The sequence below is a fragment of the Danio aesculapii genome, chromosome 13 (genome assembly GCF_903798145.1).
Source record: "Danio aesculapii chromosome 13, fDanAes4.1, whole genome shotgun sequence".
NCBI classification, from domain to species: domain Eukaryota; kingdom Metazoa; phylum Chordata; class Actinopteri; order Cypriniformes; family Danionidae; genus Danio; species Danio aesculapii.
Genome location: NC_079447.1, coordinates 28470032 through 28486200, shown reverse-complemented (window position 1 = coordinate 28486200; position 16169 = coordinate 28470032). Strand labels below are relative to the sequence as shown.

At 36.9% G+C, this 16169-nt stretch overlaps 1 protein-coding gene across 3 annotated transcripts in view; it reads left to right on the top strand.

The window, feature by feature from the left end:
• Window positions 1-15557, top strand: part of sertad2b (SERTA domain containing 2b) — a 68333-nt gene extending 52776 nt beyond the window's left edge. For 2 of the 3 annotated variants that reach the window (XM_056471182.1, XM_056471181.1), the window contains exon 2: window positions 12857-15557. In XM_056471182.1, the coding sequence (XP_056327157.1) occupies window positions 12861-13937 (1077 nt within the window). In that variant the 5' untranslated portion in view covers window positions 12857-12860 and the 3' untranslated portion in view covers window positions 13938-15557. Of the gene's footprint in view, window positions 1-4574; window positions 4705-12856 lie in introns of those variants that run through there. The other variant, XM_056471183.1, reaches the window with a different exon arrangement.
• The last annotated feature ends 612 nt before the right edge of the window (window positions 15558-16169 follow it).

Here is a 16169-nt window from a genome sequence, read left to right as displayed (position 1 = left end):
TATTTTTTAAAAATAAAGATATTATTAAATATAGATTTTTGTTTTTATTTATACAACGATGACCATGATTATTTACATTTGATTGTTTTTTTTTTTACTTATAGAATTTTTAAGAACTTAACACCCAATAGTGTACGTCATGTATATATGTTAACAAAATTATCTCGGTATTATTACCTGATACTAACTTGAACATTCACAAAAACACTAGCAAACAATACGACAATTATACAGCACCATCACAAAAACAATCTCAGCCAGACTAATAGAATAAGAAGCAGAATAAAATGACATGAAAAAAAGTACAAAAAAAAATAATTACAGAGACATTATTAACCTATACATCTAAGGAAGGGACCCTATATTTTATCATAAATCTTCTGTTTCATTTGAATGTTTTTAAACACCATCTTGAATCTTGTTAGACTCCCCAGAATACCATAAAGCACTGATTATTTCTTTTATTTTGCTTGTAATTTGTTACATTTTTGCTTGTAATTTATGTGGATGCACTGTATAGAAAAAGATTTGATCAACTCAGTTGATCTAAATGAATGAAATCTTTCCATATAGAGCTATTCAAATATCTGGTGAAGTTATATTCATATCACAGTTCATATTGTTCCAAAATCATGCAGCCTTAATATATATAAACACTTTTATTATGTTTTAGAGTTTGCCATTGCTTTCATTTAATTATACTATGTGCAAAGCTTCATGGGATTGTAGTTCTTTCCCTCATTCAGCCTCTTAAATGTGCACTACTCTTCTAACTTCTGATTTTGAAATACTTTAACGCTGTTAATCAGAGTTTTGATCATGTGATTCATGACTGGTTTGTGTTAAAACTTATTTTAAATCCTATAATTCCTATAAAGGGCTAAAAGACCTAAAATATAGTAATAATATCACCCAGATCACTCTTTCTTTCTTCATAACTGGGGTTGTCCTTTATGCGTGTGCAAATAATTTCTGTCTGTATTTGTGCTTGTCATCTGATGCTCTCAGTTGCCATTAGTCAACCTTTAGTATTTCTCAGCATGCATTCGACTTCTGCGTTTGTGCATTTGTATCTGCAGGTGTTTGAGAGCTCAAGACAGCATGAGTGTGTATGTGTGTGTGTGTGTGTGTTTGTGGGAATCAGTACCCTCCGGATCTGAAATAGCACAGTGTGGAGGTGAGGGGGGGAGGGGAGCTCTGAAGCACAGGCATGGAAACGTGCAGATCCTGTTACAGGATCATAATATCACTGAAAACTCTGCGCTGCTCCATCCTCTCTGTTGCACTTGTTTCGCCTGCTCACACCAGCCTTTCTGCCGCATTCTCTCACTCCGGCTCCACCAGTACACCCAGTGCCGGAGCTCCAGCGTCACACCCGGTCCCTCATGCTCCGTATGTGTGCTGTGTAGGATTGGAACAGAACGTACAGCCTGCCTAGCAGCTCTGACATATTTCCAGACTGCGCTCTGACAACTCAGAAAGACCTCTGTGTTCATTTTTACACTAATTCCTCCATTATTCGGTGCTGTGTTTTTAGAAACAAGTTTGAGGCGTCCTTTCAAGGTGGGCTTTTGCCAACCATTTTTTCTAACTCCATAAAGGCTGCCTTGCACCGTAGACATTTTTTGATGCTGTGTCTTTTGCTCTCCTTGGAGAGTTTTCAGTCAGGGTCATTGCTCAGTGCTGGTGCATTAGGGAGCAAAAAGACAGGTTGTCTGTTTGTGAATGTCTCTTTGCGTGAGGGAACACGGTGTGCTGCCCCAGCACTTCCTACAGAGGAGAATTCTACATTTCCCTCTTCCTCCTCTCTGGCTCCTCCTGTTGTCTCCCTGTGGTTAGTAGATCCAGGTCAGGAGCCAGTACAGGGTGCCCTGAGTCTCTCTGGTGAAGTGCAGCTGACCAGTTTAAGAGGACATGGAAATGAAGAAGAAACAGTAGAATTGAAGTTCATCTCACTGCTCTTCAATTATGTCAACTATAATATGAATCTCCACATCTTGTACACACATTGATCCTGTAAACCAGGAGTGCCCAAACGTTTTCCAATAAAAGGCCAAAAAGCAAACTTGACTGAGGGCTGTGTGCTGAATATACACCAAACAGGTTCTATTAAATTTGCCAATTTTCTAATTTATTCTGTAATATTTAAAAATGACTAGAAAACGTTGCTTTAAACATTTTATAATTAACTTTAAAACATAAACGATCCCCTTTATATATGCTGAATACACTAGTCAAGCTTACTTTGATTTGGTCACGGATGTCTTGTGCATCTGTCAAGTGACAGTATTTAAATTTTAAAAGTCTGATTCATTTACACTATTTAATTGTATAATTTAATTTCAGGTTGCTTTTTTTGTATCTCAGCAATAAAACAAAGAAACAAAAGGTTACTTTAAATTCGAAATAACATTTGCCCCAACCACCTCTCCATCATTCTCCCGCTTTTTTCAGATGGGATGGTGTACCAAACCTAAGGTTACAATGGGCCAACTTTGGCCCGCGGGTCCTACTTTGGGCATCTCTGCTCTAAACATTGTAATGACATGTTACATAATCACAAGTGCTAATCAACATCCTCAGTAAATAACATGCTTTTTCATCGTTGTTAAAGCAATGTTGTAATGAAAATGTTACAAACAATTTTTTACATGCTTTATAGTATTATTAGTGCTGGGCAAAGATTAATCGTGGTTAATTAAGTTCCTTTTGACATAATATGTGTGTGTGTGTATTTGATACACAAAACTATACAAAACTATTTTGTTATATACATATATATATATATATATATATATAGATAGATAGATAGATAGATAGATATATAGATAGATAGATAGATAGATAGATAGATAGATAGATAGATAGATAGATAGATAGATAGATAGATAGATAGATAGATAGATAGATAGATAGATATAGATATATTAAAATGTATATATAATTTGCATCACATACATAATATTTTTTATCTAAATATAAACAAACATTTTCTCAAATATATGCTTGCATGTGTGTATTTAGTTATATACAATAAATATATACAGTATAGGGCTGGGCAATTAATCAAAAAGTAATGATAATCGACATTGAGAACCTATTATCTCATTTTTACAGGTCAATTCTTTTCAATTACTTTCCTTTGGTATCGGTGATGAGTATGGGTGGTGCGGAGATCCGCATTTTAGGCAATGTGTGTTTTATCTTTTTGTTTTTAATGTTTTAATGTGTGTTTTAATAGTTGTTCAGCGTTGATGTTTAATAACTAAATATAGAAAGTAGATGGTGTCTGTTTACTTCAATTATTTTAAAATCAAGTAACGCACCCCATTCAAAAATCTCTCACTTGTACTATGTGAGCATATTTACTGTACAAAACTTGTCCGTGAACTATGAGGGCAAAAACATAAAATAAATAAATTAAATAATTGTTTATTAATTGTAATCAAGTTAAAATGTTCAATTAATCGATTAATTTTGATTTTAGATGAAATCGTCCAGCCTTTAGTACACACACACACACACACATACACACACACATATTATGTCTAAACAAATGTTTATTTTGGATTATTAATCTTTGCCCAGCATTTATTATTATTTCATATTTAAATATATCAATACTTTTATTTATTTATTTATTTATACTGAATGGATTTGAATATAAAATGCATGAATGAGATAAAATGCAAATAAATGAAGTTGTGTTTATTTATTTATTTTTTTAAGTAAGAAATTTATATATTAAATAATAGAAAATTATGTCAGTAAATAAACATTTTATATATGTAGTTATATAAAATTAAATAAAAATGGTTTTTACATATGAGTTCAGATGCAAATGCCATTTTTTTTCTCAGCCTCCTTTTTTATATTAAGTTATTTCACTTTAAAGACCATAAAAAAGACTTTAGTCTTTGCCATAAAAGTTATATTACTGAACCTACACACAGGAGCCTGATAAAATGCTCATTTTAGAGGAAAATTTCAGACGGCATTCGTATCTGAACTCTTCATACACACACACACACACATATATATATATATATATATATATATATATATATATATATATATATATATATATATATATATATATATATATATATATATATATATATATATATATATATATATATATACTGTTTCTCATGCTTTTTAAAAAACACGTGAGAAAGTATGTAGTGTTGTATGATATGGTTAAACTTATGTATTATCAAATATATCAAATCAGATATAAAAAAATTGTCTTTGTATATAATTGGTAAACATAGTTATTTTCATTTCCAGTCGCCGAATACATGTTCTAGTTTTTACACTGCTTTCTGGGAATTTCGAAGGAGTCAGACTTTTAATGTTGTGGAATTGTTTGGATAATGGAACAAAACAGGCCTAGAAACCTTTTTGAAGCAGGTAGCACAATGATGCACACTTTGACCTTACACAGTGAAGATGAAAGTAAAGTGATGGAGAAAAGCAGCAGCAGCAGCGGCAGACAGAGGCATAATCAGAAGGAATGCGCAGGGTGGGGCGGCAGTGGCATTTGAGCGCTGCAGACAGTCGGATCCACTCCTCAGCGTGAGTCACAAGGACGCGTTCAGCTGCCGTGGCATTCCTCTGTGTGGATTGCTCTGGGAAACTTTATTTGCTCGAGACTTTCTTGAAAGCTTCAGACAATGGCATACAGTTCTAGGGCCACTCCGGGTGAGTTTATAGCCTTAGCTAGAGACTAAACAGTTTTGTTTTGGTTTTTTTGTACTGTCACATTCGTGTTCTGAATCACTCATAGATCTGATTCAACATTTGACTTTTTAAGATGATGGGTAGTGCTATTTTTATTACTTGAGTCATTCTTACACTTCTTTTCGGTTACTCATCCTTCAAATAATACCTCTCGAAAACAAGCTGAAATTGCTTTCAGAAATGCAACATTTTTTCAGGAAAAACTCGACTTTCGGTTTGACGTCATTATGAATGTCTCCGCTGATCCTGCATTGAAGGTGGTGTTTTGGAGTTTGACTGAATGACTGATGCATGTGTGCGTCCATGTGAGCAAATAGTTGTTGTTAATGTAAGTGTGTTTTGCACAAGAATGCAAGAAGACCAACTCAGGAATGTCCATGACGTGTTCAACGCTTATGCAGTTTAATTATTTGCCCTCTTAATCAGTCTTCACATAACTCAAATAGATAAAATGTACATTTTTATACATGATATATATTCATTAGTTAAAAATAGCCTAACAGTTTGTGTTGGCTCATAATGTGCAGTCTTATAATGCATTCCACAATGGACACAGTGCAACAATACTGTACTGGAAACTGATGCTTCTTCTCTTTCTCTAAGCAAAGTTCTAGTGAGTTTTTTAGCTTATGCATGCTTGCTTCATGTTTCCATTGCATCTAATGTGCATGTTGTACAATGAAACCCATGCACATGCACCTCAAAACAATGCACGTCAAACATGTCCATGCTTTATCGACCATTGATGAGGTGTATATTATCCAACACAGGCTCAATGCAAAGACTTGCTTCAGTCTAAATTTTTGTGAGACCACAAAAACGTAATTGAATATACGTTTGACTGTAGTTAGGTAAAATGAATGGTATAAGGCAGTATGATACCTGCAAATTCTGTTCCTTTTTGCACTAATCATATTTGCTGGGAAATATTATTGACAAATACATGTTTCTGTGTAGCTCATAACCAAATAAAAGATAAAATAACACCTTAACAGTGTCTATGATTTGAAATTGACAACAAATATAGGCTAGTCAAATATAAATGCACCTATCTATCTCTATATGGACAAGTTTTTTGGCGTAGTCAGTGTGCTCAGTAGCTCACCTTGTACGGTGTTGAACTTGTTATACAGGGGGTTCCAGTTCAGTGGAGTCGAGTTCAGAAAAGAGATGTAAAATCAAAGTAAAGCTGCATGGTCGCAATTTGGGGAAAATATGTAATTGCGTTCTCTTTTTTTGCGGTTTAATTTTGATTTGATTTGATTTGCGATTTAATTTTGTAGTCATCATTATTCTGTATCGTAGCTTCTTACTGCTAAAATGTAGTGAGCATTAGTTAAAAAAAGGAACTGAAAAGATATTAACTAAATCCAACTTTTATTCAGATTTGTTAATAAATATTCAGAAATTAAACACTCATTTTTATCTAGAGCAAACAGTAGTGAGTTGTGGTGCCTTCGTGATGTTTTTTTCATATGGTGTAACAGCTGCAAACAACTGTGAAATTGTACTTTGCTGTTGCTAGCTAATAGATTGAGCGTCACTAGCATTACTTTTAGTAGACTTTTTCGCAAGACACTTCTTGTGGTTGTTGTATTTCCTCATGCTGTGGCAACAATTCTGCGACAGCTCTTACAAATGACTTTTTTTGTTCGGTGTCTGCTACTTTAAAACAAAAATATTCCCATATTACAGACATGCTGTTTTTCGTTGATATTAATTTGTCTGTTAATTCTTCTAAAGCAGCAGACACCATTATCCCACTTGTCCGCGCTTTTTTGTTTGTTTGTTTGTTTTATTGTGGGCTTTCCGCATGGTTCGGTTGCTCAATTCTGATTGGGCAGAACAAGTGTGCTCACTCATTTGGATGGTAAGACTGTCACACACAGATATATACATATATTTCATATCGCAGCGTCTTGTGATTAGCTAATTGCAAGGTTTCTAATCGTGATTGCAATTCGGTTTCGATTAATTGCACAGCTCTAGTCGCAATGCAGTTTACTCTTACATTTGCTTTCGAAAACACTATTGGTTGGGTCTATGGAATGGTTTAGGTCAGTTATTTGCTGGTTTAGGTGACAAGCCTTTAAGATGTAGGAAAAACCCTCTAGCTAGTGTATTTGTCATCTGAAACGTCCAACAAAATGCACCTGAAGCAATGTATTTCATGTTTTGAAAAAAATGTAGGCCAAGGCACATATTTCCAATGAGCCTGGGTTTGTGTTACCGACAATTAATCAATCATAAATTAATCAATCAATTGTCAATTAATCATTGACGTCCATATTTATTCATAAACCCTTCATCTTACCAATTATGTGTGCGCTCTGCATGTGAACAGCATGTTTGGGAATGCACATCCATCTCCGGCAGACGTAACCTGATTTTCTCTCCAGCGAGTCGTATGTTGTTTTAGATCTGTCGGCTCAGAAGCCGTAGCGAAAGAAGAGAAACCTTTCTTCCTTTAACTTTCCTCAGCCTCTTTTTCTCCCCCAAACTCTCTCTCTCTCTTTTCCTTTCTCTTTGTCAACTCTTTGGGTGGATTCCCAGCTGACTGTGTTTGTCATAGTAACAGGCAGCAAAGCAACAGGCCCAGTCACTTGCACTTCCTGAGTGAGCAGAGCTGCCTGACAGATCTGCGTCTGCGCAGTGTTTGTGTGTGTGTGTGTTTGTGTGTGTGTGCGGGCAGGGTGAGGGTGCGTGAGGCTGTCAGCCTGTATTAGGTTCAAGCACACTGCATTGCTGCCTACTGCTACCGGGCTTCACTTTATGCTAATGAGGGGAGGCCTCAGGAACGGCTTCCTTCTCTTTCTGTCTCTCTCTCTCTCTCTCGCTCTCTCTCACTCACTCACTCACTCACTCACTCACTGTCTCTGTGTTTTTTTGTGGCACAGAGAGGAGACTGATGGGTTGTTTTTAATGACTCATATGTTATACTCAATAAATGACCCTCATTCTGACCTTAAAGTCGATGTGAAATCAAAATGGACTCTTTACTTTCTTAAAACATATCCATGATTTTTTTCGTGATTGATTCATTGGCTCTCTTTATTTCTGAAGAAAAGAATATTGGTCTTCATGATGATCTTTTATGACTACGTAATAACTTGCTTCACTTCTGAATTGACTTCTCTTTTTTGCTGACATGTTATTTTATAGACCATTGTGACTCTATATTCAGTGGCTATATTAAAAGTGCAGTCCATATTTTTATCTCATTAAAAGTTTTACAGAGAATAAGATAATTGTAGTTTTAAAACGGTTTAAAATCACAGACAAGGTGAACATTTCAGTGTATAAAATTGTATTTTAGTAGGATGTACAGTGCTCAGCTTATATAAGTACATCCCTCACAAATCTATCTCTTAGATTAATATTTTTAATAGGAAGCTGTACAATATTATTTTTGTGCATATACATTAGATTAGTCAGTGCTGAAGCCAAATCTGGAGCTTATCTAACTAAATTCATTCATTTATTTTCTTTTCGGCTTAGTCCCTGTATTAATCTGGGGTCGCCACAGCGGAATGAACCGCCAACTTATCCAGCACATGTTTTACGCAGCGGATGCCCGTCCTGCAGCAACCCATCTCTGGGAAACATCTATTCACACTCACTCACACTCATACACTACGGACAATTTAGCCTACCCAATTCACCTGTACCACATGTCTTTGGACTGTGGGGGAAACAGGAGCATCCGGAGGAACCCATGCAAACGCAGGGAGAACATGCAAACTCCACACAGAAACACCAACTGACCCAGCCGAGGCTCGAACCAGCGACCTTCTTGCTGTGAGACGACAGCACTACCTAAATTTAAATGTTATAGAAAAATATTAAATACAAATTTAAAAAGGAGGAAAAATCAAGAGTTGCTTGAATTTAATAGTATTACCGTTCAATTTCTAAATATGTTTGGTGATTAAAATATTATTTTAATAAATATATCTGTTTACTAAATCTGTTTTGTGGATACAAATATTCATTTTCAAAATGGGGTGTACTCAATTATGCCGAGCACTGCATATTAGTTTGAGGCTTTGAGGTCATTATGGTTTCTTGGAAAAGAAATCCAAAAATTTATCATTTTATTTTATTTTATTTTATTTTATTTTATTTTATTTTATTTTATTTTATTTTATTTTATTTTATTTTATTTTATTTTATTTTATTTTATTTTATTTTATTTTATTTTATTTTATTTTATTTTATTTTATTAAGAAAACATGATTCAGCATTTCTGAAGGATCATATGACAACGATGACCATAGTATTGGCTGCTAAAAATTCTGCTTTGCCAACACAGAAGTATTTAAAAATATATTGGCATAGTACAATTGGTTTTAAATTGTATTATTTCATATTTCCCAATTTTACCCCCTGGCTATATTTAACCACAGGCTTCTATGAACGTGAGGCTTCTATGAACAACAAAAAAATATCTAATTTTACGCATATTAGAATTTTAACCAGTAGTGTATGTTTCATTAAAGAAGTTGAATCAGGATATAAAGATACTTTAGGATCAGAGAATGCATGAAATGTATTAAAGTTGCTGAACTGGTAGAGCATCCTTCAAATTCCATGACTCATGAGTTTAGTTCCCAGGAAACATGAAGTGTTCAAACGTAACGCATAATTTGAATACGCTGAAAGCCGCTTTGGATGAAACCGGCCACCAAATGAGTAAATTAAATAAATTTTCTTGTTTAATGAGTGACAAACCTTTTATAAGGGGACTTAATCTAAAACAACCACCACATACATGTTAGCATGATGAAATGTACAACTTTTCTCTCCCTGAACACAGCAGAGTAAACCAGCGTCCAGTAATACTACATTGACCCATATGATGTGTTTTAAATCTCTCGTATCATGAATCTTGAGCTACAGTAGCTGAAAACACACACACACACACTCGCTCCTACTCTCCATCCCCCTTTTCCACCAAACACTCAGCTGGATCTTGTCTTCCTGCAGCCAGCATGTATTTAAGCAGGGAGTGATCAGGGCTTTGCGCTCGTGTGACACATTCTTACCGTGAGTACTTACTGAAAGTCTGACACACGTTTGCCTCTTTTCTCACTGCAGCAGTGCTCAGGAAGGAGTAGTCAGAGCTGTATTCCTGTAAACGTGCAGCGCGTATACTTATTTCCAGCAGAACGTCTTTCCCCTGCAGCTCAAAAGTGTGAATTCTTGTGCTCAGAGGTGTTCTTCTGGGGATTCTGTGATGCTTGTGCAGCCGTCTTCATATTGTTACCTTATCTGTTTGGCACAGTTGTAATGTAAGGCAGCCGATGGAGATGCACAGAGACTGTACTGACTCTCACCCCAGCGGCGGCACCGAATGCTAATATGACAACAGCTTGCTGGCCAATGTCATAGCAACCGAGCTTCAAGCCACAAATCTGTTATTCGCAACAATTTCTTGTATTTTTAACCAACTTGGGTTAAACCAACTGTTGTGTTTGTTAGTGGTTATCAAAATTATCATTTTGTACTAGAGATTATCTTTATGGTGATTTTATAATTGTAAACGTTAACCTGGGGGGTGACACGGTGGCTCAGTGGTTAGCACTGTCGCCTCACAGCAAGAAGGTCCCTGGTTTAAATCCAGACTGGGCCAGTTGGCATTTCTGTGTGGAGTTTGCATGTCCCACAGTCCAAAGACATGCGGTACAGGTGAATTGGGTAAACTAAATTTTCCGTAGTGTATGTGTGTGAATGAGTGTGTATGGATGTTTCCCAGTACTGGGTTGCAGCTGGAAGGGCATCTGCTGTGTAAAAATTTGCTGTGCAAATACTGGATAAGTTGGCGGTTCATTCCGCTGTGGTGACCCCTGATTAATAAAGGGACTAAGATGAAGGAAAATGCATGATTGAATGTAAGAATGAATAAATGAAGTGTAAACCCCCAAAACTGTTAATGTTCCAGTCCCGATTCTCCTCATCCTTTCTGTACTTTCTTAGCAATTTTCTCACTTGGACAGTGGTTATTTAAAATTTGTAAATAAAAATAAAAAAATGAAACATGCCGTTTCTGTTAAGAATAGCAAATTCTTACAAATAGTACAATAATCAAAAAAAGTGTTCAAAACACCCCCCTAATCTGCTGTTGGTCAAATAAACAAACAGTCTTGCATCCCACTAGTTGAACTAGTTGAAATTTTCTAGCAAGCTGTACAATGTTCTTACATTTCAGCACATTTAATGCGACCTACCTAGATGTACCTTTAGGAAACGTGTATTCCCAAGTCTGGCATGTTATTTTGGCATCATATATTTAAACTGAAACATAAGCATAAACATAACATAAATAAATAGTCAAGGTGCTCCAGGAGTGGCCAGCCCAGTCATCAGACATGAACATTATTGAGCATGTCTGGGGTAAGATGTAGGGATGCATCAGGTCAATACTTGGTTAAAATACTCGTACTCGTATCGTACATGAAATGCCGATACCACTCAACAGTATTTCATTATGTGGATGTGATTTGTTGTCCTACCTGACTTCATTGTCTTAATGTAGTACTTATTGTATTGTATATTAATAGCTTAGTCCAGAGTGTGACTCCATAAGGTAACGTAAACTGTGCATACTTGATTATTGTCAGCGCAAGGATTATCCTTTAAATGTCCATGCTTAATCTGTAATTGATCTGTCGATTTACAGGGTTATCAACAATGTGTGTATATTTTTAGCTTGGAATAGCCTTCTGTTAAAGATTTTTGTATTCATCCTTCTAACCGGCAAAAAAACCCTCCTAAAATTATTGCACTTTTATTGGAACCAAATCTAAGAAATATCGCAGTCGATACGATATACGCAGTCGAGATTCTTTGGATTCATCTTCAATGCTTCCTAGGGATAAGCGATACGATACCGATACGAGTATGAGTATTTTAATTTGTGTACTCCACAGGACTGCATCCATACATCTCTGCTATGACTCAAATAACTTAATGAAGTCATCTGGAATCTACAGAGTACACAAATTAAAATACTCATACTCGTATCGGTATCGTATCGCTTCATCTCTAGGAAGCATTGAAGATGAATCCAAACAATCTTGATGAACTCTGGGAGCCCTGCAAGAACGCTTTCTTTGCCATTCCAGATGACTTTATTAATAAGTTATTTGAGTCATTGCAGAGATGTATGGATGTAGTCCTCCAAGCTCATGGGAGTCAAACACAATATTAATTCTTTTTCCACTTCACCATGACTTTATATTCTATACAGTACATTATTTCTGTTGTGACAAGACTTTTGTCTAAACAAAATCAGACCTTACTGTCCTAATTAAATAATTAAAAATCAAGACATGATCATATTTTATTTTGGTAAAATAAGCGTGATCTATGGGGCCTTTGCCTTTCATATAAGCCACTTCTGATACCAAATGATCAACTAGAAATCAAGATATCATTTATTGTTCCTAAAACTTGGATGGGCGACAAGACTTTTGTCAGGTAGTGTATGTACAGTTGAAGTCAAAATTATTATCCCACCTTTGAATTTCTTTGTCTTTTAAAAATATTTCCCAAATTATGTTTAACAGAGCAAGGAAATGTTCACAGTATGTGTAATAAAATCTTTTTTCTTCTGGAGAAAGTCTTGTTTCTGTTATTTCAGCTAGAATAAAAGCAGTTTTAAATTTTTTCAAACCATTTTAAGGTCAAAATTATTAGCCCCTTTCAGCTATATATTTTTTCGATAGTCTGCAGAACAAACCATCGCTATACAATAACTTGCCTAATTACCCTAACCTGCCTAGGCTAATAATTCTGACTTCAACTGTATATCTCTGACTTCACTTTTCACTCGAAGGACAAACACCCTAAATCTCCCTTATTTGTGGTTGCCTCTGCACACTTCAATGACACAGAGAAAGTATTTTAAGCAGAAAGCATTAGACACCTTTAACACCTCATTTTCAAGAAATGTGTATAATTGGCACTTTTGTCATTAGTTCTTTTTCTGTAGATCAAGAGAGTTTATGTGGAACCAGTGTTGAGTCATGAGAGATAAACAGCAGTGAGTCATGAAGGTAATGAGTGTCTGTGTGGCTAACACTCGATCTGTTTCTCTTTACTCTCCATGCAGATATATGTTGGGTAAAGGGGCAAAGCGGAAACTAGATGAGGATGAAGAGGGGCTGGAAGGCAAAGCGTTGGCGGCAGGGGCCGGAGCCGAAGGTCTGTCCAAGGTCTCCTACACCCTGCAGAGACAGACTATCTTCAACATGTCTCTAATGAAGCTGTACAACCACCGGGCGGTCACCGAGCCCAGCCTGGAAAAACGTGTGCTTATAAACAACATGCTGAGGCGCATCCAGGATGAACTGAAGCAAGAGGGCAACCTGCGACCGCTCTTTTTCCCACCTTCCCCTCCACCTGATGACCCAGTAGATGAAAGTTTCCGCGAGCCACAGCCTGCTTTCAGCGTGTTGTCCATGGTGGCGCCCCCCATCTCCCAGTCCCCGGCTCTCTCCGCTTCGGTTCCGACATCCCCTTCTTCAAACCCAGCGCCTCTGGAGGCCTGTCTTACCCCGGCCTCTCTTTTAGAGGAGGACAGTGTCTCCCTTTGCACATCACCCTCTCCACTCGCTCTCCCTGCTCCTACATCAAGACTCTCTCCATCTGTGGCCAGAGATAGCTTCTCTTCAGCCCTGGATGAGATTGAGGAGCTCTGTCCTTCACCTTTACCTACGGCTACATCAGCGCCCGGTGCTACCTCCCCCTTGCCTCTCCAGTTGTGTCCCCCCAGCTTAAACTCAGGGGCCTTGGACTCCAAAGACTGCAGTAAGCCCTGCAGCCCGAAGCTTGAAGGGCTGGTCCCGCTGGCAGAGGAACGTTCGGCGGTCCCCAACACACCAGAGACTCTTCCTCCTAACAGCCTGGACATGAGCACCTCTCCGTCAGCCTCGTCATCTGGATTTCTGACGGACTTGGCCCTGGATGACATCCTCTTTGCAGACATTGACACCTCTATGTACGACTTTGACCCCTGCACCTCATCCTCAGGTGCAGCACCATCGAAACTGGCGCCCATGGTGACTGCGGATGAGCTCCTCAAGACTCTTTCGCCGTACAGTGGTGCCGCTCCTGCTGTTAGCTCCAACCAGCCTTTCAAAATGGACCTCACTGAACTGGACCATATCATGGAGGTGCTTGTGGGATCGTGACCGGGGTTTGGAAGGGAACTCTCTCGGGGGAGGAAATGCAAATCCAATCAAAGAGTTTTTAATGCAAACGGAACAAAACTGAAGAATTACTTTGTGAGTGTTTGGGGTTTTTTTGTACAGGTTTGTTTTGTTTTTAAAGACAAATGTCCATTTTAATAGTGATGTTGCCCAGTACTACTTCTCAACACTGTGCATGCACTGTGCTTGCCTTTCCCAAAAAAATGAACATGAGGAAATCTTATGGAACACATTTTGGATTCTGGCCGATCCGAGTGCCTTCATCATTTATGACCACTTGGTAAATTCCTGTTTGTTTGTCTCGTCTTTTTATTTCCTCGTCATTTCTAATCGAACAAGATGGATTATCAGCTGTACTGTCTCTCTTTCCCCTTCTCAGCATACAGGTGCAAGAATGTGCAACGGCAGCCTTGTTTTCGTGTTCATTTTTACAAAGCACAATGATTTTAAAAGCAGAATGTTGGTGTTTTATGTTTATGTGGTGTTTTTTCTGTTTAGAGCTGTTTTATTGCTTTTTAGTAATATTTAAAATAGGCTGTTGATATGTGGTCATCTATTCATTGAATTGTTTGTCCGCTTCTGCTTAAAGGGGTAGTTCATCGTTTACTCAACCTCCATCCAAGCCTGTATGAGTTTCTTTCTTCTGTGGGATTTAAAGTATATATTCAGTCGAGCCTAAAATTATTCAGACCCCTTGCAAATTCCTATTTGGTTACTTTTATTCAACCAGCAAGTTCATTTGACCAGAAATGACACAGGATTCTTTTAAAAGATAATAAAAAGATTTACAAGAGGCGTCATTGTATAAAAAATATTTCTTAGCTTTTATAAACAAAAAGTGGCAGTCAGAATTTGCCAGGGGTATAAATAGTATCAGGCTGGACTATATGACTAGAAGAGACTATGGACTATGGCGCAAAAGCAGGGCGTGTCCAAATCCACTTTTGCTATTTTAAGGATGGAAAAATACGCTCTGCGCCCTGGTGCATGGTCTAAAAGGGTTGTGCTTATTCTCTTATCGAGTTATGGGTGTGTTTTGAGCATAACATACATTAAATCAATCAGAGTCCCTGTCTGCAGAGTCTGCAGTGCGAGGATAAAGAACGAGCCTCCTCCATTCGGCCTCTTTACTTTCTCTTTACTTTACTTATACTCTTTCCTTTACTCCTTTACTTTATGGATAAGGAAACGGTGTTACGCACTTTACGAAAGACATCCATTAACCTACATATTTAATTTTGTTTGTTAAGTACAAAGATTTGATTCAAAACTATTTCTAAATTCAGTTCTAATTTCCAGCAAACGAATAAATGAACAATAATTATATCCAAACACGCGTCCTATTCTTATGCCCCATATGGTGATGCATACGTCTCCAAAACCCAACAGATGGATAAATATAAAAATGCTTATATAATACAAATATATAAAATGCTAATTGTCATGAATAAACTGAAAAAAGCCATCTAAGATAAGGCATAGAGGCAGTGGTTTTTTTATTTATGTAGAAAATAATAATTTTTCTAACATTTTAATCCTCTAATTTAAAGACATTTGTGTATTGCTGTACATTCTGTGTGTATTAAGCAATGTGAACACATTTGGACTCGCATAGGCGCATAACTAACACTGTCTGCACTGGGCGTTAGATGGTCAACGGCGCAGTCTATTTCAGTTCCTTAAAATAGCAACGCATCAACAATGCGCCTTAACACACCTCCTTTCTAGACCAGCACACCCATGAGTCCACAAAATAGCGCAAATGGATTTGCTATGTAAACAACATGGTGCAAAATGTGAAAATGACTTTTGCGCTGGTCTAAAAATAGCAACAAATCGCGCCTAATACGTCTTGCTCCTTATTGCGCTGGGTGTATGATAGGGCCCTTTATTTCTTGACTATATTGAAAAATGTTTTTTGTCCAGGTGATGAAAGTCAATCAGTTCAAGTATTCTTTGCACACCATTAATCGTTCTTTAATCTATGTTCTGTTTCACAGAAGAAATCCAATCCTATTGGTCTGGAGCAACATGGAGTTGAGTAAATGATAGGATTTTCATTTTGGTAGAACTATCTGTTTAACTTTCCTTCAACAAAACATATATATATATATATATATATATATATATATATATATATATGAAATGAAAGCATTTATAGGTGCTTTACCAGGTTATTTATATATTTGATGTGTGTAGTGGTCAGATATTTAC